The 27737-nt window shown below is 34.4% G+C and overlaps 2 protein-coding genes across 4 annotated transcripts; one reads left to right on the plus strand and one right to left on the minus strand.

The window, feature by feature from the left end:
• Window positions 1-294: 294 nt before the first annotated feature.
• Window positions 295-10182, minus strand: LOC145314991 (uncharacterized). Its single transcript, XM_080155060.1, has 7 exons — window positions 10068-10182; window positions 8530-8630; window positions 5722-5863; window positions 4593-4741; window positions 4040-4150; window positions 707-917; window positions 295-315 (listed from the first exon to the last, which is right to left on the minus strand). Exons 1-6 carry the CDS (start codon window positions 10180-10182, stop codon window positions 750-752), a joined length of 786 nt encoding a protein of 261 aa, XP_080011186.1. The 3' UTR covers window positions 295-315; window positions 707-749.
• A 4500-nt stretch (window positions 10183-14682) lies between these two features.
• On the plus strand, window positions 14683-27728 carry LOC145314764 (G-rich sequence factor 1-like). Of its 3 annotated transcripts, XM_080154823.1 has the most exons (15): window positions 15436-16014; window positions 16211-16267; window positions 16490-16596; window positions 16923-17015; window positions 17464-17574; window positions 18389-18547; window positions 19138-19234; window positions 19462-19568; window positions 20097-20195; window positions 21538-21586; window positions 21871-21938; window positions 22510-22601; window positions 23244-23318; window positions 27121-27214; window positions 27245-27728. In XM_080154823.1, the coding sequence occupies exons 1-15, from the start codon at window positions 15820-15822 to the stop codon at window positions 27336-27338; spliced, it is 1497 nt and encodes a 498-aa protein (XP_080010949.1). In that variant the 5' UTR covers window positions 15436-15819; the 3' UTR covers window positions 27339-27728. The 3 variants fall into 3 exon arrangements, with proteins under 3 accessions (XP_080010950.1, XP_080010949.1, XP_080010948.1); XM_080154824.1 differs by lacking the exon at window positions 15436-16014 and adding an exon at window positions 14683-14829 and having other exon boundaries at window positions 27121-27728; XM_080154822.1 differs by having other exon boundaries at window positions 27121-27728.
• The last annotated feature ends 9 nt before the right edge of the window (window positions 27729-27737 follow it).

Here is a 27737-nt window from a genome sequence, read left to right on the forward strand (position 1 = left end):
ACGTAGTGTGGCCGATTTTTCTCCGGAGCGTACTCTCCTTGGAGGATGAAGTTAACCTCCAAAGAGAAAAACCTGTGAGAAGCTTACACAAGAGAACCGGTCAAGCGGGTCGCGAGATCATAAGCTAGACATGCACATAGCCAGAAAGAGGCAGACCTGTTTGTTTGTCTGGCTATCTAAGGTGTTAAGCTTCGTTTTTATCGATGTTGTTATCCTTGTTTACTTTTAAACTATCATCTTCAAGTATTGAAAAAAATATTTATTAGGAAAAAAAACAAAATATAATAACAGGATCGTGTTCGTGTTCTTTTTACCCTGAAAAAAAAATATTTTTTTAAAAATTCAGAAAAGAATGAATCATATATCTACAAAAACACCTCTTTATGTTTGAATTTATATTTGTTCATTTTGATATGTTCAAATGTTCATCTCTTGGTTCTAAAATGTAAATTGCACGCAAAATTTTATCAATACCAACACTGCACTGGGGAAAATCAGCAACAAAATTGCAGAGAAATTGAATTTTCATAAAAGACTTTTCAGATAGTTTCAGCAAAAATTATGAAAATATGATGCAATGACCAAGATTCACAAAAAATCATGACAAACAAACATCCTACTACTTTGGCAGATGGAAAAAAAAAATATTAAATTTTAAATATTAAATCTTTGTGAAATATTTATCTCATAATGAAAGATAACTCACTTGATGTGGTGGCAGTTCTATTTTAAGCGGAACGTCACCAGGATCACATCCTAAGCCTGGTCTTGATGGCGGACACTAGACTGCCGATTGTTGATCCAGAGCTAGAAGGATATCCTGGATAAGCCAGTGGTGTAGACGTGAGAGAGGAGCCAGTCAGCGATGTGGGGCAGTGCCTCTTGGATGGTCCGACCTTCAAGGTACTGTCGTTATCCTAAAACAAAAATACATGTAAGAAACGGATTAACAACTTGTAAATTTTTGTCTTAAAACTGATCAATTATAACTGACATGACGCTAGAGTAATTTTACAGATTATTTTTGTACTATTTAATTATGTTATTATTAGTGTTTAATATTAAATGTTTATTCTTCTAGAGGTCTATTCATTATTCATTTCTATCATTGTCTAAAATTATATTTCAAATGCATTAACGAGAGGTAATGCTAATTTTCGTAGTTTTGAATAATATTTAATGAATATACCTACCTTGTATCTATAATTCAATTTAAATGAATGAAAGAAGAGGGGGGGGGGGGGGTTGATTGTCAAAGCTATTTTAGCATTTCAAGACTTTAAACAGAATTAGAATGTTAAAATTAGACATGACTGTTGCTTTAGGGAATCAATTCACACCTATGAAGAAATATGGCAGAATGGGACACCCATACTCCTCCCCCCACAGCTCCCCTCCCAAAAAATCGCCCCTTAAGTTTTTTCTTTTTGTAAACTAAAACAATTAAGCGGGGTGGGGGAAATTCTTACGCACACTGGGGTGAAGCACCAATGAAACCCCTCCTCAACTTCCCCCCCCCCCTCCCCCGTTTTTTATACAAATACGGACAGACGATTCTATATGAAAGAGGGGCTTCCCAATACCCCTTGGGGAGAAGCCCCTAGAGACTAGTGGCGAAGCCGCTAGTATCATATAAAAAGCAAGCATCTCAATAAATACTGAACCAATAAGATTCATATGGATCCTATTATGGGTTTAGGCTATCTTAATTTCGAATATGAATCTTTTGATGGTTTTAAGCTTCTAGTCCCTTCTTGCCACTTTAAATACAGATTGAGGATTTAGATGCAAGGGGCAGAGCTGCTAGTTCTGTTTTAAAGTCTTAAAACTAGGGTTGACAACCCGTCTAATTTTTGGTCCGGATTCAGATTCTTACAAAAATCCGCTCAAAAATGAAACGGATTAATCCGTGGATTCCGAATTCTAGCAATATTTTAAAAGGACTTTTTAAAAATAATACGATTCTTCTTTAGAGGCCCAAGGAAGGTTTATAACTATTTTGGGAGAGGGTACCACCACCCTCCAAAGAGAAATCATCACAAGAAAAAAAATTTACCCACTATTTTTTCTTTTTCAAACTAAAATGAAAATGGGGGGATTGTCGACTGCCCCCCCCCCAAAAAAAAATATTATTAAAAAGAAACTTTTTAAATCTAAAAAAGGTAGTAGAAATCAACCCCTCTTCCCTTCATGTGCCCCTATAGGCCTCAGGGGTTTAGCCGCTAGTGAGAGATAAAATAACAAGGAAGAAAACATCCATAAAAGCGAAGCTCTGAAAGTGTATGACAGACATTAACTCTTGTAGAGTGTCAGAAGTGAATATACAAAATATAAGTAAATAAGTTTTAACAAAATTATACGTAAATTTATTGCAAAACTTCTTATATACAGAATTCTGTTTAAGGACATACTGACATGTTTAGGACTTGATTATAGAGATGCTTCGCTTATAATATTGTACCTTATTGTAATAGGAATCAGTACTCCAAAAATCAGATCAATTGGATGAATATATCACATAAAAAGATTTTAATTAAAAAGTTTAAAATATCTACAGGTTATGAATTTACGTACTGACATTCTGGTAACTCAGAGTTGTTACGCTTTCTAAATCGTATCTATCTACTGCAAGAGTCATCATGCAACGTTTGAAACCGTTAGGACAGTTCTAACAAACCCAAATAACGAAAAAAGCTATCCGTTACGGACGTACAGACCGATCCTAATCATAGAAAAGCTTCGCTTGTAAAAATACGCTACGTGATTTTTTAAAGTATCAAACGTTTTGTTGAGTTTAAGGTGTATAAAATATCATTGTAATGTGTACTTTTATAATCGGCCAAAAAATGCAAACCTCTAAAAGTTAATACACACACACAGACAACCAAACAAACAAAACGTTTTTGCTACCACTGCACTGTATTGAAAGTCCAAACGACCATACAAATGAATAGAAACCAAAAGCCGGAGCCGTTATTTTAAGTGCGGCTCCGACACTAGGGGTAGCTAAAAAGAATCTGAAAAAAAAATTTAATACCTTGATTAAACTTAATGTTTAAAGGGGGGGGGGGGATAAAATGTGGTGACTCTGCACACGACATACCAGCAATTTTATTTTGGGGGCTACTCCCTTACTTTTAGAGATAATTGAGTGAAATCTTTTTGGTTGTGTCCCGCCACCGTTTTTTTTAAAATACGGATAGTTTGACCAACCTAAAAAGATATTGTTTCAATATCTTTAAAAGCACAGGAGAAGCACTGAATTTAAGATATAATTCGGCGAGAAATGCTAAAAAATTTTGTTTGGCGGCGGCGGAAAATTGCGGCGAACGGCGGTTCCCCCGCAATTTTTTTTGAAAGATGCAAAACTTTGGGTAATTACTGACCAACCTAAAAATCTTGTTTTAATCTTTAAAAGCACAGGAGAGGCACTGATTTTAAGATATACCTTGATAAACGAGAATTTGAAAATCCCTCCGCAGGGTTACTTGTAAAAGGAAAATTTTTTGAAAAAAATAACATGGTCTCAAATGATTCCAAATTGCCTAATTCGGCGAGAAATAATTTTTTTTTTAGCGTCGGCGGAAAATGGCGCCGAGTAGCGGTCCTTCCGCCGTTTTTTTTTTTTGAAAGATACCAAAAGTTTGGGCAATTAGTGACACAACCAAAAAGATTCCACTCAATTATCTCTAAAACTAAGGGAGTAGCGCCCAAAATAAAATTGCTGGTATGTCGTGTGCAGAGTCACCACATTTTACCCCCCCCCCCTCTTTCATAATTTGGAAACCCTTGTGCTTCAAGTCCATTTTTCTCCAAAAAATTATAGAACCTTCAAAAGTTAAAATTAGACCTTTGATTTTTCTTTATTTACGAAGGAGACGGAGCCGGAACCGTTATTTTTAGAGGCAGCTTCGCTGAGCCGAAGCCGCAACAAAAATAAAACAGCTCCGCATCCCTGGGCGAACAAAATAATTTAAGAAGCTACAGTAATTAAAAACAATGTTGCAGAATTTTTTTTTCAAATTAAAACTTTGCATACCTGTTGTTGATGGGGAGGAGGTCCACCTTCACCTCCAGCTGGCGCTACAGGGGCCATCTGTTTGTCACCAGACTGTGGCTGCTCATGGTCATCTTTGGGGTTGGTATTACTCTAAAAAAATCATGGTATGCATATCCTATTTTATAAAATAGTTTTTTTGTCTTACACTTAAGATCTAGAAAACTATTTGAGTTCTCCATATTAGGAAACCTTGTCATAAGTCCCAGGATGGTTTTAGGCTATTTTTGCCTCTCTCTGAACCTTTAAATAAAGAGCACTTGATACAAGGTTCGTAGCCGCTATTATTAGATTAAAATGGTATGTTTCTTGTCTAAAAATAAATAAAAAATTTAGGGTATCATCTAATTCTTTAAACATTTTATGAAGAAATTTTATAGGTGTATATTTTTAATTTCTTCTGCCTAATGAACCGCATCTAATTGTTAAAATGGTGAATAAAACGATATGGCGTTGTTTTCTAGACTATTTAAAAAAAGAATAAAAATACCTAGGTATCAATTTTAATCAAAAGCCAGCAAATTAAGTGTTTTACCTTCATATTATTTCTGCCGAAAATTGAGAAATCGAAATCATCTGGGTTCAGAGTTGTTTCACCAGTCTTCTTGAAATACTCCTCTAACTCTGACTTTGTCCTAAACCGGTGGTTTCGCACAATGTAACGGTGGAGCACTCCCCCCCCCCCTCCCTATTTTTAAAATTGATTGAAAATACAGAGATAGTTTTTTCCCTTATGACTAACTAACACCAGCGAGGCATATAACCTAGTTTGACTGCCTAGTACTTAATATAACCTAACCTGACCTAAAGTAATGAACAAGTTCTAGGGTTGGCAATCCGAATCCGGAATTCGGCCAATTTTTTTGGATTTGGTAGGCTAAATAAAGAGTTTCCTTTCTATGACTGAGTCTTTTTTCGGGTTTTTTTAGTGGTAAAGATATTCTATAATTTACTTTATCTGTTTGTCAGTCTGTCCGTCTGAAACCTATGGGGGCAATTAAATTTTCTCGGCAGCTATGATTAAATGTATAATTACTTTGTCTCTCGGTCATGCATAAAAGACTGTGAAAATAATTTTTATTAATTTATATCTGAGAGGTTTCGTGATTTCTAATATCATTGCACATTTATGAACTGAACATCTTCTCTATAATTCATTTAGTTTGTTTGTCCTTAATTGAATTTTTAGTGCTTTGCTACTTTGCTGACCAAGATAATCTAAATTGAACTATTTTTTTAACATATACTTAATCTGTACAAATACAAAACATATTTAAAATGTGGCAGACATAAACCTAAAAACTATTTTATTGTTCCTTCTTAACTTCAGGTATAATGGTGGGTAGCATCCAAAGTTGCGTTTTTTTAGGTATTTTTCATTTCATAGATTTTCATGCTTAATTTATTTTTTTAAAAAGCATTTTAAAATATTGCTAGAAGCCGGGATCTAAATCGGGAATCCGCGAAAATCCGCCATTTTTTTGGACGGATTCTTGTAAGAATCCGAATTCAGTTAAAAAATTAGACGGATTGCCATCCCTAGATGAAATATAAGAAGAACTTTCCCCCCCCCCCTCATTTTCAATTTCTTATTCAAAATTGGAAATATAAGTGACGGGTGAGGGAGATGTTAGTGCTTAAATAGGTACTATGTGTGAAAACACCCCTGAATCGTTTCCGATTAGGACCAATGATAAAAACCTCCAAAGGTTTACTGCAATTTTCATGCAGCACAATCTTTCTCTGCCATCCGCGGGGTAGGTTTTCATCCTTCAAGAGTGGACCCGGAACTTTCTCCATTATGTACTAAAAAAAGCCTTTTACAGAGGTGTATATTATCTTAAATTAAATTAAGTGTATTTGCAAAATAAAATCTATAAAAAGATTAAAAGTTAACATTTTATATTTTATTTAAAATGAGTTATTTTCTTTGTCTTCCTTAATTTTTAACCAAACAAACAAAGAAAATAAGACTATGCAATGAATGATTTAGTGAGTTTAAGCAACTTCCAGTAGTGATGTAGGGCATTTTTTTTAGGTTAATATACTTGGTTTCTGTTATATAGGACTAAATGATTGAAAAAACAAAATTTGAAAATGTACAACAAGTTGAGATTATAAACCATCAAATGCTTTGACATAAAAATGTACCTTTTTGATAAAAAATGCATAATTAGAAAAAAAGAATGGTAAATTATAGTAATGTAAACAGTTTGATTAATTTAGGGTTGGGCCGGATATTTTTTTGGCCGGATACCGGATATCCGGCTGATTTCAAATGCCGGATATCCGGTAACCGGCCGGATATCCGGCCAACGCCGGATATCCGGCAAATATCCGGCTATCCGCGCGGCCAAATTACCGGATATCCGGCCAAATTACTACATATAAAAGTATCAAAAAAGGATATAGTCCCTTTCGTGGCAACGCACCTTAAGGAGCGATTCGTTGTATTTTTAAAATTGCTTTTAATAGGTTATTGGCCCCGCAAGGTTAGAGTTTCCCGCGAGGAGGAAAGCTACTGTAAAAATACGAATAATCGCTCCTTAAGGGGCGTTGCCACGAAAGGGACTATACCCGCTAAAAAAAATTTCTTCATAAACTGGTGTTTTATATTATACACTAGCGGCTGCGTCCGTAGTATCTAGGGCTATTAGAAGGGACATGAAAGTGCAGAAAAATAACTTAAAACCTTACAACGACTTTTTCATAAAAATTAAACAGCCTAAAACCATCCTAGGACCTTTAAGAAGCTTCACTCTAAAGTGAACCATATCGGTTCAGCGGTTAGCGAGATCCTTTGCTACAGACAAAAAAAGCTTACTACTTTATATAATAGGATAAAATTAAGGTTAAAACTTAAAAATTAAGTAACTATTTAATCATCTTTCTTCTTAGCAAATAAATCTAATTAACTATTACTACCCTCAATCTGCAATATCAACCCCTAACGGTTGGAGGATGGGCGGGGAGGTGGCGTTGAATGCCTGCCCCCCCCCCCTCTGTTTTTTTTCTATCCTATTTTCTGTGTATAAAAGGTAGAGGGCTATAACTATAAAATATGGGTATAACACATAACTGAAAGTTGAAATTTTTTTAATACCTCCTTCCTGGCGGGCACAGGATGCCAGCAAATCTGGTAAGGTCATTCAGGTAAAAAGTAAAAATATTTTTTTACTTAAACAAAGCATTTCATGTTATCTAATACTAAAATATCCTATAGTCGTACATCCTCATATGTAATATAGGTGTTCAAGTCGATTTCAGGTTCCATGTATAATCCTGCAAGTCCTGAACCTCCAGGTCTCCAGAAATCTTTAAACAGTTCCTGTGACCTCAAATTTTTACTTAAAGATTTCAAATTTTAAACTTAGGCTTTTTTTATATATCTTCATGACATATTACAATTTCATAAAATCCGTTGCCGTTTACCTGCCAACCGTCAGTTTGCGGCTGGCAGCTGCCAAGTACTGCTGCCACCGCCAAAATTTATGTTTTGAGATTTCTAATATAAAATTTACATAAAGATAAACATATTCAGAAAAAATTGTTCTTCTAGCTTCAATAATAAGAAAATTACAGCCATTTAAGATTAAAAAAAAACAGAGATTTTTGTTGTAAAATATAAAAAATTATATTGCCGGATATCCGGCCGGATAGTTTCAATATCCGGTATCCGGCCGGATATTGAAAATGGCCGGATATCCGGACGGATATCCGGCTACACCGGATATCCGGCCCAACCCTAATTAATATACATTTGCATATTACAGCATTTAATGATGTTTTGCCGTGTTATTTTGCACTTTGAACAAATTAAAACATTTGATGATATTTTATCAAAAATCTCTTAACATTTTGCAGTTATTTTTCATATAAAAACTTGGTTCAACTTATTTATTTAATTGGAATAACTATAATAAACAGAAACCTAAATCAAAATCTCTGCTGGAAGAAGCTTAACCCTTAACGGTCGGAGAAGGGGCGTGGGCGTTGAACATCCTCATCCAAGTAGTACATCCTCATATGATAACGGGTTTTCAAGCCAATTTCAGGTTCCAGGTTTGATCCTGCAGGTCATCTAGAAATCTTTAAAAGGCTCCTGTGACCGCAATTTTTGACTTAGAGACTTCAAATTTTAAACTTAAGGGCCTACATACGAAATTGAAATTTCCTAAAGCTCCCCTGCCATTTTTCCGCCAACTGCGGCAGCTGGCAGCTGTTAGGTACAGCTGCGGCCGCCGAAATCTATGTTTGAATCTATGAAATACTTTAAAATTTTGGTCCCATCCCCCCCTGACAGAACTATGACTCTGGCACAGAACAACAATTTTTGTTTACAATTAGGTTAGGTTAAGTTATAGGGTAGGGGGCTGAGCGATGCGGCTAGACAGGCAAGGATGCCAAGCGCCGCGGCCAGAGTTCATAGTTCTGTCAGAGGGGGGGGGGGGGATAATACCGAAAATAATTACCTCATAGGATGGTATCCATTCCGTCCCTGGCATTCTTTGAAAGAGGTCATGAAGTTTTAATCCAAAAGATGATGGAACAGGTTCGTCAGTGATGTACCAACCTTTTAAAAATAATTGAGATAGAGAACTTTCAAATATTTGTTATTAACATGATGTTCAATTCCTCCTTCTCAAGTGCCCCTAGAGGCCTCTTGGGTGGGGGGGGGGGGGGTAAAACCGATAGTCTTATTCTATACCTAAATGAGCGACAACTTTTTCTATTTTCTATTTTCTATTACATATTTTAAATTTACATAGTCCTGTTGTTACTACGCTTTTTGTTGATATAATTGTCCTTGTTTCTTTAAATTTTGACCATTTTGCTAAAATGATTTGTTATGTTATTGTGTATATAACCATTTCTTATACTTTTTTGTGAAAAAAATTTAATATTTTTTTAGACCCTGATGATGTTTATGCCAATAAACGAAAAATTTCGGTGCCTGATGTGTTGATTTTTTGCCTTGTTGGGGAATAGAATAGTTGGTGCGCGTCCTTTTTTATGAATATTCTATTTTTTACCTTATGAAATATTTTCGACAGATTTTTTATAAAACGGCTTGCTTTATTGCATCAAGATCTATGACATATCTATATAGAAAATAAAACTCGAGTCTTCTAAAGGTAGAGTATTGAATACTCATAGTGCTCTAATAATCCTGATTAAACTCTCATTGGTCAAAGCGATAAGACCGTTATTCTATTTGTTTATCGAATTATTTAAGATTTTTATTTCATGTTGCTATTTGAATTACATTGAAGTATTTAATTTTTATTAATTTTTTAAAAAAAAAATATGCGTACATAATATAGTAACTTTAAGAAAACTTTGTTTTAAAAGTATTTGATTGGAGCGACACTTCCGTAGTGTTAAAATATTAAAACTAAAATTGTAAACAGTTTAACCCTTTGATGATGGTAATGTGAAAAAATGTAATTTTAAAGTTTCATTAAAACTATCATTGGTTATTAAATGTTTACTAATTTCTTTTATAAGTGATGACGGGGGAGGAAAATTGATTTATTGAGAAAGGGAGAAATAGTTATTTAAATAGATATGTAGTTACAGAGAATATTAAGACTTTTATCTTTCCCCCACGAACATATAATGTTCTCAAGAGCATTACAGACCAACGAATAAAGTGATTTGTAGACTAGTATAATAATATATTATACTTTTTATTACCAAGTCATTTTAAATAACATTAAACTAAAGAATGACATCATCAAAAATTAGCAAAGCCCAAAAATTCATGCAATATAATACGGACAAAGTGCGTTAGTGAGCAGATGTTCAGTTGTCATAAAGAAAATAAAGAGAGATAATATGCAAAACTTAAAGAAAACCACAAATATTTTTAAAAATAAGGTTTTTGTCTTTTAAATTATGACCGAGACAGAAAGACAAAACATTATATAGAATAGATCGATGGGCACATTTCATTGGAATTTTCACTTAAAAACACATTTCCTCCCATATATCCCTCTTACAGACCTACCTTTCAACCAAAGTAGCCAATTTCTTTGTTCTTCAGTGAAATTAGCAAAATCAATTTCTGGGATTTCATCATTTTCATTGTCTAGCTCGGCCTTTAGGGCAGAGAGATTGTCCATGTTCTGAATGTATTTAAGTCACGAAGTTTGAAAGCTAGTTCATCAATGGCGCAGCTATAACAAGCTGCCAACAACTTTTTAATAACTAATTGACTAGATATGACTTTTAAATTATTTGAAATCTGTTAGCAAATTATAAAGCAATATATAAATTTTATATGAGATCCTTTATATATATAGCGGCTACGCCCCTAGAGGCTTCTAGGGCACTTGAGGAGGGGGAGTTGAATCCCAAAACCTATGTTTTTAATTTATATTTTTTTTAAAGTAAAAAAAAATTTGGGGGAGGAGAGGGGCCAACCCCATTTTTTATTTTAGTTTTAAAAAAAATTTGAGGGGAGGGTAATTTATTTCTAGAAGCGATTATCTCGGGAGGGTGGTGGTACTTTCCCCCAAAATAGTTATAAATCTTCCCGGGACCTATGAGAAGCTACCCTGTAGTAAAGGAGAACCCGATCGGTTCAATGTGGTTAGCGAGATCCTTCGGTACAGGCAAAAAGACACACAGACAGACAAACATCCTTTTCTTTATTTATTATAAGAATTAAATTAAAAACCCCATGAGATCTACAAAAAATTCTCATCTATGGTAAAAAGTAAACTTTAAAGTAGTTGGGGGGGGTCTATTTTTATATTTAGCTCTACAGTCTGATTCAACAAGTGTCAGAGTATATTATAGAGAATAATGCCGAAAAAACGTTTATCCTACTAAATTACTACATTTTTGTCTAATAGAGAATTTTTCGTCGTAGAATACACAAGGTTTGACTTAAAAAGCTCTAAATTATCCCGGAACATATGAGAAGCTTCCAAAAATGGAGAATTCAATGCAGTAATTATCAAAATCTTGAGCTACAGACAAAAAAAACCCTTGCCTCATTATATTATAGGTTTAAAATAGCTGCTTTCAAATTTGACATTATGGGCAACGATGGTTTCGAGTGACCTTTACGAAAGTTTCTGAGAGTGTGATAATTACGGTTACCAACCTATAATTTTCTTACGAAAAAGGGTTCATAATTTAACAAAGAAATAAAACTGAAAAAAATAGAATTGTATTACCTAATTTTTTAAAGTTTAAACCAATTTCTAGTAAATTATCATTTTATAGATTTTCAATTAAAAAAATTAAAAATTAAACATTACATGGCAACCGCGGAATCTTTAAGTGTTTCAGTAGCTAATTTCCAACTTATTAAGGGTATGGGAAGCTACAACCCACAAATACTTTTGCCCAGTTCACAAACAACTTTTAGAGGTCAACCGATTTATTCTGTAGGTCAACCTAAACAAGTACAACTAACAAATGCCTTTATAAAATCGGTCAACCTTAATCATCTTTAGGTCGACCTAAAATTTCCAGAGGTCGACCTATGTCTTTTGTGAACTAGGCTTTTATAAAATCGGCCATCTTCTATAGGTTGACCTAAAATTTCCAGAGGTCCTTTGTCTTTTTGTGCACTGGGCTGACTTCTAAAGAGAACCGGTGGTTTCCTTGATGGAAGGAAACGGGTTTTGAGACACTAAATTAACTTTCTGATTGAAGTGATTCAAACATGATTTACAGGAAGGATTTTAACAGTCAAATAACAGTTTTAGAATATTGAACCCAGTAATAGTGTCTGACTGATTATGGCGTAAGAAAAAAAATTAGCCAATGAGAGGTCATTATTAACCAATGGTAAAATTTATAGTGGACTCTCATTGGCTAATTTTTTTTCTAACGTCATAATCAGTCAGACACTATTACTAGGTTCAGAATATTTAACAAAAATAAAATTTATAGTGTTTCAGTAGCTAATTTCCAACTTAACAGTGATTTAGAAGGGGGTTAATATAAGCAGTATTTAAAAGCATTTTTCTAGTTTAGCCTCCTATTTTGATTTTTATGAAAATTTTAATCAATTTTAATTTTCAGATAAATTAATTTTATATTCAAAGTGAAAAAGCTTTTTTTTTACCATTTATGAATGTAAAAAAACATATGATTACTGTTAAAAACATGAAGAAATATCAAAATTATGTCAATCTTATTCACTATTTTCTTTTTAAAATATATCCGTGGTATGCTAAAATTTATAATAGAGGCATGAAACTGTAGACGTTTATATAATGTACAAGTTCTGTAAAAAAAATTTTTATTTTTTTCCCCCAAAGTTAGAAAATTATGTTTTAAAAAACGTCTATTAGCACCATAAGTCTACAACCAAAGTAAAAATATTAAAAATCTATCTCCTATATATCTAACTAGCAGCTTCGCCCCTAGACTTTAGGGGCTTTACCCAAGAGGTTTGATCAACATATTCTTGTGTTATTTAGAATTTAGATTTAAAAAGAAAGAGTAAAATTTTTTTTTGGGGGGGATTTTGTTTTGAGTAGCCCCGCAGGGTTAGGGCCTCCCCATGTGCATATATAGCTTCCTTTTGTAAATCTGAGTGACCCCAGACAAGCAACTAGCCCTATATCTCTTACTGTTCTCCAGATATGTGCACTTGAACCTACCCCCATCATGACAAAATGACCCTATATTAAATTTTGCACCCCCATATGCTTATATGGCTTCCATATGTAAATCTGAAAAGCAACTATTCCTCTATTTCCTACCGTTCTCCAGATATACGCACTTGAAGTTACCCCATTTGGTTCCTCTTGCGTGAGTTTTAACCTCTTACTTCATTTTTAATATCCTAGCATTGTTTGCTACCCCATGTGTGTTTTTCAACCCCTGCTTTTACTATTATATCTTACGAGTAATATTTTAATACCACATCCTTTTACATTATTAGAAAAATGTAATTCTTAGTTGGCAACTCTTGAATGCTCGCCCCTTTTCTTCCTGTTCATATAATGGTTGCCAACTAAAAATTTTACTATAAAAATAAGATATAATAGTAAAAGAAAGCTAGAAGGATTAGAAAGTAGATTATAAAAAATATTAGAAAATTGTTCCTCTTATTTTTATTTTTAGTTGGCAACCATTGTTAACATTAATGGCCCAGCACGCCTACCTTCCCCTTTTCTCCCTGTGTATATCACTTGCTCCTTGCCTCCACCTCCCTTCTCCCTTTCCCTATCATCATATGATATGTGGCCCAGCACTCCTGCCTGCCTGGCAAGAATTTGACACAGCACATTTGCCTGCCCCTTTTCTCCCTGTATATATCCTTTGCTCCTAGCCTTCACCTCCCTTCTCCCTTTCCCTATACTCAGCCTTTAAAAAGAGAGGTGGGAGTGAGGGGGGGGGGGCTGTGTATTGAAAAAATAAATGTCTAGAAAACCCATCTCAGATTTGTCTATCCTTCGTCACCCATTTATAACTCTTTACATTTTATACAAGTTACTTTTAGCTTTGTAGTGTAAAGATCTTGTGAGGATTGGCTAGATTTAACAATCACTAAGATAATCTTATATATTAGCCGGGATTTTTAAAAAAGAAAGCCTTTTTAAAAATAATTTTTTTTACCAGAGACTATCAACACTATAAAATTTTATGTCTTACCATTTTTCATTGTTTTCAGTTTGAAAACAGAAAGATTAAAACAATCTTTACAAATTATTTGAGTTCCTAGTGGCAAAATTATAAACTATATTTCTCTCCTATCAATTTTGATCATGGGTTGATTGTGTGTTTGTTTGTAAATGTTTGTTAGCTATATAAAATGCTACGATTAAGCGACATCGCGTTTTTCCTCAGCTAGTATTTACGAGATCACCAATGTTAGCAGAAAAGCTAATAAATTATGAGGTATTGAGCTACTAGTGAAGGAGCTGGCAAATACTAGCTAGCTACCATCATACGAGCTCACAAAAGTTCGCCAAAATGATATCGAAAAAGGTAGCATGCTACCTTATTTTCTTAAAGTTTCGCTGGGTAAAATTCTATTTAGGTCTGAGATTTTATTTTAGTTAGTTTTATCTGTTGCACATCCCCTCTTTGTCTAATTCCGATATGAACCCACCCTAATGGTAATTCTATCATGGTATAAAGCTAGCAGCTCAAATTATATTAAGAAACGTGATTTTAAATACTTTTTTAACAAAATACTTTTGTTTCGACATAAATACCCTAATGATTTTTTTATATAAGGTATTTTGAAGAAAAAAAAACATAGAAATATATGAATAAGCATATAGGTAATGATGATACGCTTCAAGTTTTTAATGTTCGTTGTCTTTTGTCTGATTTTAGAGCTTCGCTTTTATAGAAGTAATAATTCGTGCTCCCTCGTATAAGTTTTTAGCAATAAAAATCCTAAATAACACAGCATTTTTTACAAATTTTTTTAGAATAAAAAAAATATACTTTAGTGTTAAGCTCAATTTATTAAAGAAAATTTAAGAAAAACTGCAAATATAAATTTATAGTGTAATCGATTTCATAATATTTACTGTAAAAAAAACGTCTATGGGCTAATTTTTTTGTAGGGAAAAATATTAAAGAAAGTTTAGACCACATTTGTTTATTATATATGCGCATTTGCCGCGTTGCATTTTTAAATATAACTTCTAAATATTTTGTTTTTATTGATTGATTGATTGCTCTATCGGCGAGTGAAAGGAAATAAAAATAAAACCTAAAAGTCTTTTTTAAACGACATAAAACTAATATTAAGTGACTAAAAAAGTATTAAAGCGATCTTTATTAAGGTATGTTATGTTTTTTGGAAAATGTCAATTTGTAAATGATAATATTTTGTACATTTTTTCTAATGCTTTTTAATTTTATTTATTAAATCTTAAATAGCTAGCAATTTAAGATATTTGTCCGTTTGTCTGTTGATGATAATAAAGGGCTACACTTATACTGAGATTTAAATTTATGATATTTTATCCTACGTATTACGGTCTCTGTCTGTTCGGCTGTCTTTAAAATTAACCCTAAAGAAAGGAAAAATATGATTTTCAAGTCTGCTAAATTGAATACCTAGTTGATTTATTCTTATTATTACCATTTTTTGATATGATTTATATTACTTAGTCTGTCGGTCATGCATTAATATATGTATATAAATCTTTTAAAAGTTTCGTTATGTTCAATAGGTTTTTTCCCTCAATTTTTTTCCATGACACTTAACATTTGTTTTCTTATTAATATCTTCTTTTTCCCTAATTATTAATTGTTATGCGGTATCTAATGCAGGTTTGTTGATTGTGATTGATTTGTACTAGCTAGCTGTGCCTTCTTCTTAAGGACTGGGAGTATATGGCCAGGGGGAGTGGATAGGGGTCTAATGGAGGTGCTATATAATATAGGTGTCAATGGCGGGTCTAGGTGGTTAATAATGGCTGGAGATTGGCCTAGACGGGTGCGGCAATTCGTTGGAAGTAGGCGGCTTTGGTGTGGCCAAAGGCAGCGGATAAACATGGAGGCGGAGATAAATAGGGTAACGTGGGTAAATGATGGTGGCAAATTGGATAAAGGAGGGCGAATGGAGGCTATTCCTATGGTTGGAGGTGGTTATCAAGGTGGTATGGAGGTTTTCATTGTGGCTGGTAAATGGCCGTGGTCTTTGGAGAATTTTGGGTTGAAGTATGCGGTGTAAAGGCCGAGGAGGGGGAGTGAAAAATTGGCCATTACAGAGGTGGTTATAATGAGGCGGTAGTTTTGGCCAAAAGGCGGGAGAATGGAGAGGCACGATGGTTGGCATAACCGGCAAACTGTGTATGTTGAAAAACCGAATGAATAATATGCCGTTTGTAGGCGGGGCGGGGTCTTGGCAGGGGGTGGATCAAAGGGCAGTGGTGTTTGGTAAGGTGAGGGGACAAAATGGAAAAGTGGTTTTACGGGGGTTATATAAAAGCGGCAGACAATGGCCTGTGTTACTTCTTAAGGTAAATCATTATCTTAAACTCATTATTAAAAATAATTACGGGGTATTTTTGAAGAATAATATTTACTTATGCTAAATTTTTACAGATTTGATACCCAGTTATTCAATGTTCATTAATAATTTTTTTGTACATTTAATGTTAGGTAGGTAGCTATTCATGTTATAATATATTAAATTTTTAAAATATTTTTTTATAGATGTCTCGACGAAGAAGCAGATCAAGGTCGCGTTCACCAGAGGGCAATGTAGTTAAGGTTAATAATTTTTTTTCTTGTAATTTATGCTTTTCGCTATTTCTTATGAAAGTTAACTTTGATAAACACAATTTTCACATTTTTAAAAGTTTAAAACCAGCATAATTTCTTATAATTAACAAAACTTATGCTACAAAAAGGCAACAGACCCCACACAAGTTATAAAGTAACAGCACTACCAAAAGCTATTTTATCTTTAATTAACCTCTCCCTGTACTCTAGGTGCGCGGCCTGCCCTACGAGGCTGCGGCCATAGACATGTGCAAGTTTTTCTCCGACTGCAAGATCCGCGGAGGTCCCAGGGGTATTTGGTTCTGTGTTAATGACAGGTAAATAATATTAAAGGGGATGTTACACGAAAAGTACTTGCTTTGACATTATATAATTCTGTGTAAAAGACGGTTTAAAATCCCCCCCCCCCCGCTTTATTATATTTTCTCCTAAAAATTAGGGGGGGGGGGAGGTATTTGTGCTCAACTGGCCACTTGCAAGCATCTACATACTAAGCAGTTAGTTCTAAATAACATGAATTTTATCTTTCAAATACATACGTTTATATCGTTTTTATAAAAGGAATTGCAATCTAATTTCCCAACTATTTATATTTGCTAAACTATCTTTATAGAAATATTGATCTATTTATCTTACTATTTAGAAAACTACCAACTGGGATAGCCTACTTAGAACTCGAATCCTACAGAGATATTGACATTGCACTTAGAAAACACAGAGAAAGATTGGGACAAAGGTGGGTAACCAATATTTTAAAATTTATTAAGGGAAGTTATTCTTGAGAAGGTGGGAAAATCTCCCCCAAAATATTTATATCCCTATGAGAACTTCATTGTAAATGAGATACATGTCGGTGAAGTGTTTATCGAGATCTTAAGCAACAGAGAGATTTACTGTTTTTTTTTATTGAATGAGTTTTAGCTACGTCACTCACAACAATCAATGTTATTATATTAATTGATATAGGTATTATTATTACTTGGATTTTGCACCACATTTCATGTACTCTGATACATTGATGTTCGCAGCTGGTTAAAATAACGATATTCCCCCATCCATCCCCGCCACTCTTACTGGATGAACCAACTGACCAATACCTGAAGTCTATATTAGCAAGCAAAATTAACGACTCATTTTCCCCTATCAATATATCCATGTATATACTATATCCATTATTATTTTAGATACCTGGAAGTTTTTGAGGTGCGACAATCCGAGCTGGACAGAGAGATTAGGGCTGGTGCAACCAATGAATTTGGTTTCAATGAAAATCGTGGCGGCTCCTCAAGGGGCAGGTATTGCACCCCCCCCCCCCCCCCCATCCCTCAGGGACTTCAGGGATAAGACAATGGCTAATGAATTGATATAAGTCCCAGACAACGATACATAAAATTATCCCTTCTGTAGGTTACAATTAGTGGTTTAAACAGTTGGACACTTAAAGATTAAACCAATAAAAGTCTCCAACGTTTTTAGCAAATGAATATGAAATTATGGGGACAAGTGTATTAAAAAGCCTAATGTCCCCTTTTTTCCTGATGAAAACCCCATCCTGGGTTCATAATTATTCGTGAAAAAGTTAGACTCTACTAATACTACCTACCCAATCGATGTTTAATAAATTAGAGTTGGTACCCAAAGTTTTTAGCCAACGAATATGAAAACGTATTTATATTTTACAAGGCTTATATGTTTGTATAGTTACCACTTGATTAGAATCCATAGTAACATAAATCACATGTATTTCAAAAATAGATTTTCCAGTTTGGCTTCGAAACCGCTTAATATCCACAGGATTATAACTGGTTCTCAGCAATAATGAAAAAATCAGCCCCTGCATCTACGAATAATAAAATAAAAATCATAAAAATCAATCACTTTTGTTAGCCAAGTCCTTCGGCCCTTTGGGAAATTAATCTTAAAATTTTTACTATTTCTATCCGTGGAAAGTTGTCTATAACATGATGCGATAAATAATTTTTTTTTAATGTTTCTCTTCTGATTTGTTTACACAGTATAAAAGCAGTAAACAACCGCAAGTATTTAATTGTTCCATAGAAATTGTTCACCTAAATAGTTTTTCCTATTTTTGACAGATTTTATTTTCAGGTCTGATTTCGGGTCATCACGCGGGATTGGGGGCGGTGATTATGGGCGGGGTGGTGGTGATTTCGGACGGGGTGGAGGGGATTTCGGTCGTGGCGGAATGGGTTTTGGAAGGGGAGGGGGATCTTCAGGGGGAAGTGTGAGGGGATTCAACACAAACAGGTAATGGAATAGGTAGTTAGTGAAGTACCTATTAGTTTAGAGTAGCGACGATAGTCTACAATTTGAAATAAAAGATTTTGTTAAAGATTCCCTACATCAATGAGCTGAGCATTCAGTATTTATTATATGTTTTTCCTCTCATATTTCTTCCTTCTTAATCTAAAAGGCCACAAAAGTACACAACACATGTTTGTTTAAGACTACCTTTAACTTGCTTGTACAAAGTTCAATCGTTTTTCTCATAAGCAAGATCTTATTAGACAGATACTTGCCAAAAAAAATTGTCCTTTCTGTAATATTTGTAATCTTTTTAGTACTTCCACTCAATGAGCCGGTTGAGCATTGATACCCCCCCCCCCATATTTATTTTTAAAATAAATTAAAAACAACCTACCTAGTGAACGAAGCAATCAAAATTCAATAAAAGCCTCCAGAGTCTTCTAGCGAAAGAATAAGAAAATGTTTTTTAAACTTTAGAGAATAGTGTAATAGAAACAGCCCAATGTCCCCTCTCTCCCTTTGTACAGTGCTCAATGAGGTACTTTGAGTGAAAACACCTCCTTTCCTTATTATTATTATTTAATTATCAGGGATAGGGACAGAAGTCGAGACAGGGACAGGAGCTACTCACCGCCTCTGGAAAGACGTGGCCCGCCGCGTAATGTGGCTAGCGAACATTGTATTAAGGTAAGATGATTTTAATTTATGATGGGACACCTGCCATACTTGTAGATTTTTTAAATTGAACAATAGTTATTTTTTATGTACAATGATAACAATATCCTAAAAGGATGCTTTAAAATCAGAAAAATGACAAACGAACCATAACTCTTGTACTCTTGTACATTGTACGTAAATTTATCGTCCATTGTCTTATCCCTTTAGATCGTTGATATATAATATACTTGTTTTAGTTGCGAGGCCTGCCGTTCTCAGCCGATAGGGAGGATATTGTACAGTTTCTGGATGATGTCGATATTTGTGGTGGCGTTAAGGGGGTCATATTCATCATGGAGGCCAAGTAAGTGTGTGTGTGTGTGTGTGTGTGTGTGTGTGTGTGTGTGGAAGATATTGTGTAGTTTCTGGATGATGTTGATATTTGTGGTGGCGTTAAGGGGGTCATATTCATCATGGAGGCCAAGTAAGTGTGTGCGTGTGTGTGTGTGTGTGTGTTGTGTGGTGTGTGAAAGTAAAAGTCTTTTTCAGTATCTTTATTTTAGCCAGCTTTGAGTATCACTTTATTAGATTAGATGATATTCTGGTGTAAAAGCTAATAAATCCGTTTGTAGATTGATATGGGACATATTTTCAACTGGCCCCTAACCATGTTTGTATTGGGTATTATAGAATGATTTATATATGGGACACCTGCCATATATTCCATTGGCTTAACCCTGTTTGTATTGGGTATTATAGAAAGATTTATATATGGGACACCTGCCATATATTCTATTGGCCCCTAACCATGTTTGTGTTGGGTATATAGAATGATTTATATATGGGACACCTGCCATATATTCTATTGGCCCAACCATGTTTGTATATTCAGGACCGGCCACCGACCATCCGGGGACGCGTACGTAGAAGTACAGACCAGTGCTGATATAGACAGAGCTTTGAAACTTCACAGAAAAAATTTGGGCTCCAGGTGAGTTCGCTACCACCAAGGAGACTGGTGCAATTTATGATCTAAAGAGATAAGACAATGGCCGATAAATTTATATACATCCCCAATGATGATATACAAAATCATCCTTTCTGTAGATTAAAATTAGCGGTTGAAACGTTTGAACTCTCAACATAATGATCCAACCAATCAAAATTCACCAAAGTCCCCAAAGTTAATAAGCAAATGAATAAGAAAACATTATTATAAAACTCTCTCTCTCTGAATTAAACATTTTATTTTCCATTCTGATTCTTAATCTGTCAGAACAGAAATGTGATTTTCTCTAATGTTATTTGAGATATACAGCGGCTTTCTTGAAATAACGAATTTCTAAAGCCTTAGTTTGAGTAGAATTTATTTCAAAAGGGATAGTTCTATGAAGTGTATTTAAAGAGTTAAGGTACTTAGAGTAGTGAACTTTTATATGTCTTAGTAGAATATATTAGGCATTGGATAGATATGATTATATGTTAAAGAATTTTTAACATTGACCAAACCAAACTTTTTTTATTTGACAATATCTAAAAAAGTTAAAGTGATTTGCCACATAAATTACATGAGAATGGTCTATTTTTTTTCCAAATATGTATAGCCAAAACACCAATATCAGAGAATCTTTTTGCACATATTTCACAAGAGTTTTAAAAAAATTGAACAGAGGTTCCCCTTGGGACAAGTTACTTGAAAAACATAAAAAATAACGTCCGGTTCATTATAGGACAGGTTTTCTATAGATTCTTTTTAAAAAAATAAAGAAAATCGTCCGGTTTACTTACAATATACACATTATCTCACGCGGAAATACCAACTAACCATACAAATAAATATATAACAAAGACCATTCTCATGTAATTTATGTTGCAAATCACTAACTTTTTTAGATATTGTCAAATAAAAAAAGTTCGGTCAGGTCAATGTTAAAATTCTTTATCACAATCATATTTATCCAATGCCTAATATATTCTACTAAGACATATAAAAAGATCACTACTCTAAGTACCATACTAAATATTTTATTGGTCATTATTTGTTGTTTATTTTGTTGTATAAAATGTTTGAAGTTCTATTAACTAGTAAATGCTATCTAAAGTTGTATATATGACAAAAAAGTTTTTGCCGTATATAACATGCAACGAAGTTGAAAATAAAAATGAAAAACTCATTTTTTAAGGAAAATCCCTGGTCAAATCTTTTAATTTTAATCAATAACTTTATATTATGCACTACTACGTTATTTAAAATAGAAAAAACTTACAGTTCACTATTTTTTTTTTAAATGCACTTCGTGAAACTATCCCTTTTGAACTGTTTATTTGTTTAGATATGTTGAGGTTTTCGAGGCAAATTCCAAAGATGTTGCAAGAGCTAAGGTGAGAACCTCACTTTGTTTCATTCGAAACCAATTAATATCCCCTGGATTATAACCGGTTCTCAGTCATAATGAAAAACCATGCATAGCATCGTATTTTAGACATTTTTCCACGAATATAAAAATAAAATTCCTAAAATAAATACCAGGTTTGTTAGCCCGGGCTTTTGGCCCCTCGGGGATAACATATTTGTGAAAAGCTGTAGTGTCCATAGTGTTACTTATAAATATTTGATTTACCTTTCAATATTTCACTTAATTTAAAATGACCTAATGTTGTTATAGGACAAAGCAGAAGACGAGAAAGAAAAGAAAGAAGCTTTTAAAGTTAATCTCAGAGGATTGCCATTTAGGTATCTATCTATTTATCTATCTGTCTATCTATTTATCATGTCTATTTATTTTTCAATCTGTCTATCTATCAATATATCTGTCTATCTATTTATTTATTTATCAGTCTTTCTAATTATCTAACTGTCTATCTAATTATCTAATTGTCTATCTAATTACCTATCTGTCTATTTTTTTTCATTTATCTTGCTCATTTGTACAATGTACATCTATCTATTCACATAACTAAATGTTTGTCTATCTTACTATACAATATGTCTGTTTATCTATCAAAAAGATGGAAGCTTTCAAAGTCATTTAGGTATCTACAGGGAGGTAGGGGACATTGGACTGTTTATTATACTAGTCTCAGAAGTTTTAAGATAAAATTCTTATTTGTTGAATTAATAACTTTGGGGATATTGATTGAATTTTTATAGGTTGGTTCATTAAGTTGAGTGTCCAAATGCTTCAACCACGAATTCTAATTTACTGAAGGGGTATTTTTGTGTATCATTATTGGGGATCTACATCAATATATCTTTTTATTTAATAATCTCTTATTATTTTGTTCAAAATTCTTTTTTATTACAGAACATCAGAACGAGAAATATCAGAGTGGCTGAGCGAGGCTGCTATACCTATGGAAGTTGAGCTTACATACGATAGACAGGGCAGGCCTTCAGGTATCTATCTATCTTTCTATCTTGCTATCTATCTATGGCTCAGCGATGCTGCAATACCTATGGAGGTAGAACTCACATATGAAAGACATTGGGTAGACCTTCTTCAGGTATCTAGATATCTTTCTATCTATCTTTCTGAATTGTTATCTATCTATGGCTGAGCGAGGCTGCGATACCTATGGAAGTAGAACTAACATATGATAGACAAGGCAGACCTTCAGGTATCTAGATATCTTGCTATCTTAGTATCTGTCTATGGCTGAGTGAGGCTGGCAAACCTTTGGAAGTAGAACTCACATATGATAGACATTGGGTAGACCTTCAGGTATATAGATATCTTTCTATCTATCTATCTACTATTTGTTTGTTTATAATTCTAGTAAGCAATCCAATAAATGCCATGAAACGTTATATTTTAATTCTATTTTATCTAGGTATCTATCCATCTACCTTACTATCTATCTATCTATCTATCTATCTATCGTAGGATCTGCGTATGCATATTTTAAGACAAAAGAAGTGGTCCAAAGAGTTGTATTTATCTATCTTTCTATATATTATCTATCTACCTTACCATCTATCTATCTATCTATCTATCTACCTTACCATCTATCTATCTCACTACAATTCCTACCATTTTAGGATCTGCGTATGCGTATTTCAAGACCCAAGAGGAGGCCCAAAGGGTTGTTGAGGAGATGCATAAACGAGATCTTGGTGAGTACCAGGAATCTAAAGGGATAAGACTATGGCCGAAATTAATGTACATCCTAAATGATAATATACAATGATTCCCTCTTCTGTAGATTACTATTATTGGTTGAAACACTTGGACACTCATCTTAATAAATCAACCAATCAAATTTATTAAAAGTTCTCAAAGGTGTTTAGCAAACGAATAAGAAAACGTGATTAAAAACTTTGGGGACTAGTGTAGTAAACAGCCCATTGTCCTCTTCCTTCCTATTGAGTATTCTTTATACAGAGGAGAGGTGTATACCCCTACTGAAAATAATTCAAAGCCAACAAGCCAACAAGCGAAATAAATTTAAATTAATATTGGGGGGGGGGGGGGCTGATGGAGAGGTCGTCAATTTTACTATGTGTTGCCCCCCAGGTAGTTCAGGTAGGTAATTAGGTAGGCTTAAGTTTTTAGTCATACTTTGTGATTCATTGACAATTCAGTTCAGGCGCGTCTCTCTTTTGGACTGTGGAGTCCAGAGAATACGGCCACCCTGCTCCTCCATGAATTCCTTTTTTTGGCAAGTGCTTCAGCTTTTCCCCATGTTAATTCCAAATCAAAGAGGTCCTTTTCAGTGCTCCGCCTCCAGGTCATTTTTGGTTGTCCCCGTTTACGTTTACCAGTGGTGGGGTTCCATTTTAAGCACTTTTTTGGAAATCTATTTTGTTCCATTCTAAGCACATGTCCTAGCCACCTTAGTCTTTTAAATTTCACTTCTGCTTCAATACTATTGCACTTGGTCTTAGCATACAGCTCAATGTTTGATATTTTGTTTGGCCAGAATATTTTGCAAATTCTTCTTAGGCAGCTATTGTGAAATGCATTAAGTTGATTTGTTTCAGTTTTCACAGTTCTCCAGCATTCAGCTCCATAAAGAAGAACTGATTTCACATTACTGTTGTAAAGTCTGATTTTTGTTTTCAGAGCAAGTTTCTTTGAATTCCAAACGTTGTGTAGACTGTTGAAAGCAACCCTGGCCTTATCAATCCTGGTTTTACTATCAGCTTTAGAGCCATTTTCACTGCTGATAACACTCCCCAAATAGGTGAATTTGTTGCTTTGTTTCAATTGTTCACCATTTATTGTTATAGTTTGATCAGGGTTTGTAGGTATATTCATAATTTCAGTCTTCTTGACATTAACAAAGAGCCCGACTTGTCCTGCGTATTTGACTAGTCTATCTGTCTTAGCTTGTAGATGTTTAATTGTTTCTGAAATCAGTGCCAGGTCATCAGCAAAGTCCAGATCTTCTAGGTGTCCTAGTATGCCCAGCTGGAGACCACGTTTTTTGTCCTCTGTGGTTTTCTTCATCACCCAGTCAATGACCAATATAAATAGAATAGGTGATAAAATGCATCCCTGTCTAACTCCAGTGCTTATTTTAAAGAAATCAGATGTCTTATTGTTTCCAACTGAAACACAGGCTTGGAAGTTGTCATAAAATTTAGTTATCATAATTATCATCTTTTCAGGTATACCATAACTTCTTAGTATTTTCCAGAGTGTTTGTCTGTGTATGGAGTCAAAGGCCTTAGAGAAATCAACAAAATTTACATGGAGTGGCTTGTTAAATTCAACACATTGTTCAATAACTGTCCTAAGGGTAAAAATTTGGTCAACACAGCCTCTTCCAGCACGGAATCCAGCTTGTTCTTCTCTTAGTTTATTGTCAATTTTCTCATCAATTCTGTTTAAAATAACTTTACATAGGACCTTGCTTGGGATAGAAAGCAGCATAATTCCTCTCCAATTATCACAATTGTTCAAATCTCCCTTCTTAGGTAGTTTTATGATTATACCTTTAGACCAGTCAGTTGGTATCTTTTCTTGTCTCCAAATTTTATAAAAGAGATCAGTCAGAGTCCTAGCAGAAAGATCTATGTCTGCCTTAAGCATTTCGGCAGTTATCAAGTCAGGTCCAGGTGCTTTGTCATTCTTTAGGCTATGTATAGCAGCTTTAACTTCTTGAATAGTTGGTGGTCTTGTGTGTATGTCTATTCCATGTCCTGGTTCTGGTTCAGCAGTAATTTCAGGTTCAGGTCTGTTCAACACTTCTTCAAAATGCGATTTCCACCTTTCAGCAACTTCTTTTTCTGTAGTGAGTAATTTACCATCTTTAGCCTTGATAGTTTCACCACTCTTTTTGTTATATTTGCCACTTAATTGCTTAGTTATGTTGTATACTGTTTTCATGTTACCGAAGTCAGCTGCTCTCTGGGCCTTTTCAGCCATATTGTCAATGTAATCTCTCTTGTCTTTCCTTGTGCGCTTTTTGACTTCTTTGTCTTTAGCAGTATATTCAGCTCTTAAATTGCCCATGTCAGCCAAATGTTGAGCATTATGAATTTTGTTTTTAAGCTTCTTTCTCTCTTCTATTTTGTTTCATGTTTCTTCAGAGATCCAGTCCTTTTTCTCTGGTTTCTTGTGTCCTAGGATTTCCTTAGCAGTAGATTGAAAGTTTTCTTTAATTGAAGTCCATGTGATCTCAGTCTCGTCATTTAGGTCCTCTAAGACTTGAAATCTATTTCTGAGTTTTAAGACAAATTCATTCTTTATCACTGGGTCCTTTAATCTTGAAGAATCATATTGTCTCACTCTTTTTATCATGGCCAGTACGCTTCAGCTTTAATTTAATCTTACTGACAACTAGTTCATGGTCACTGAATATGTCGGCTCCTCTATAGCTCCTACAGTCTTGCATTGACTTGACCCATTTTCTATTGATCATAATATGGTCAATCATGTTTCTTGTTTGTCCATCAGGTGTTGTCCAGGTATATTTGTGAATGTTTTTGTGTTGGAATAATGTACCTCCTACGACCATATCATTATTTAAACAGAATTCAAGTAAAAGTTCTCCATTTTCATTTCTTGTACCTATGCCAAAGTGTCCCATTGCATTTTCCACTCCAGTCCTGTCAGTTCCTACTTTAGCATTCATATCTCCAAGAACTAGACACATGTCATGTTTGGGTACTGAGTTTCTGATTGATTGCAGTTGATCATAAAACTCTTGTTTTACTTCTTCACTTTTGTCATTTGTTGGGGCATAGCATTGGATAAGGGTCAACTTGCAGTGCCTTGATTGGAATCTAGCCTTAATTATTCTGTCTGATATAGGTTTCCAGTCTATTAGTGAATTGACATGTCGTTTTTGAATAATTATAGCAACTCCATACATATGTTGACTTTCATGACCAGAATAAAGTATTAGGTGGCCATCTTTGGTTGTGGTTTGTCCTTGTCCTGTCCATCTACATTCTGCAATTCCAAGTATTCCGATTTTGTAACTTGTCATTTCTTTAACTACTTGGGCTGTTTTAGTTGACTCATACATTGTTCTAACATTCCAGGTTCCTATCTTACAGCTTTGCTTAGAACTTATTGGTCCTGTCATCAAGTTGATAGCTTCCTTTCGGATTTCACCATCATCTTTCATATTCTCAGTAAACTGAGCATCAGTTCCAACAGTTCTTGTTTCATGCACACCTCTGGCTGTGTTAAAGCCATAAGTGTTTGAGGTTTTGTGGGTGGTTTCTGTAACTGTGGGGATTTTACAGGTAGGATAGTTAGTCCTACACAAACCTTTCATATCCCTGGAAGGAAGGGTGACTGGTAAGGGGAGGGACGTCAATATCCCCCAGTACTTCAAGAAGTACCTCCTGCCCTTTCATTGACAATTACCTAAAACTTATTTTCTAAATACGTTAGGTAGGTACCTAAGCCCCTATTTTTTAATTAGACATACTTTTTTTTGGACAAAACTTTGCTTTTCAGGTACGCGGTATATTGAGTGTTATTTCGACAGTGATGGTCTGAAGCATTCATCTTCGCGGGACAGAAGTAGATCTCCCGTGGGTAGGAGGAGTAGGTCCCCCTTGGGCGGGGGCAGGAGGAGTAGGTCCCCACTGGGCGGGGGCAGGAGGAGTAGGTCCCCCGTTGGCAGGGGCAGTGGGGGCCGCAGTAGAGCCCGCAGTCGCTCTGATTCTGATTAAGAGAGAGGAAGAGACAATGGTAATAAAAAAATCCCCTAATGAATATAAGTTACCAAAGGCAGAATATTTTTACAAGAATTTGTGGAAGATTAATTTATTCTTCAATTTCCTATCTCTATATTTTTTTTCCAATTGCAAATGATGTTGTATTTACTATTTTTTTTAAATGTTCTGATTTTTTTATTAAGAAAACCTTTTTGCCTCATATTTTTTCAACCTGTCCAAATTTCGGTTTTATTTTGTTGTATTGATGTGTCTATAGATAAAACTTAATTTAAAAGGTAATAAGAATGTGTTTGTATTGAAATTAATGTAATATTTCGTACATTTTTACCTATAAACATTCATATTATACCTACCTAGTGAAAAATATAAAATGTTTATTTGTTGTGAGTTTTT

The sequence above is a fragment of the Acartia tonsa genome, chromosome 3, assembly GCF_053477335.1.
Source record: "Acartia tonsa isolate MP-2025a chromosome 3, ASM5347733v1, whole genome shotgun sequence".
NCBI classification, from domain to species: Eukaryota; Metazoa; Arthropoda; class Copepoda; order Calanoida; family Acartiidae; genus Acartia; species Acartia tonsa.

Excerpts from the sequence above, each read along its gene's own strand:
- LOC145314764 (XM_080154822.1), top strand. The coding sequence starts at position 15,820 with ATGGTTGGCATAACCGGCAAACTGTGTATGTTGAAAAACCGAATGAAT. Across the intron at positions 16,597-16,922 it reads TGGTTCTGTGTTAATGACAG|AAAACTACCAACTGGGATAG; the intron begins GTAAATAATATT and ends CTTACTATTTAG. Across the intron at positions 19,235-19,461 it reads CTAGCGAACATTGTATTAAG|TTGCGAGGCCTGCCGTTCTC; the intron begins GTAAGATGATTT and ends TACTTGTTTTAG.
- LOC145314991 (XM_080155060.1), bottom strand. The coding sequence starts at position 10,182 with ATGGACAATCTCTCTGCCCTAAAGGCCGAGCTAGACAATGAAAATGAT. Across the intron at positions 4,742-5,721 it reads TAATCGGAAACGATTCAGGG|GGGGGGGGGGAGTGCTCCAC; the intron begins GTGTTTTCACAC and ends AAAAATAGGGAG. Across the intron at positions 4,151-4,592 it reads TCGGCAGAAATAATATGAAG|AGTAATACCAACCCCAAAGA; the intron begins GTAAAACACTTA and ends TGATTTTTTTAG.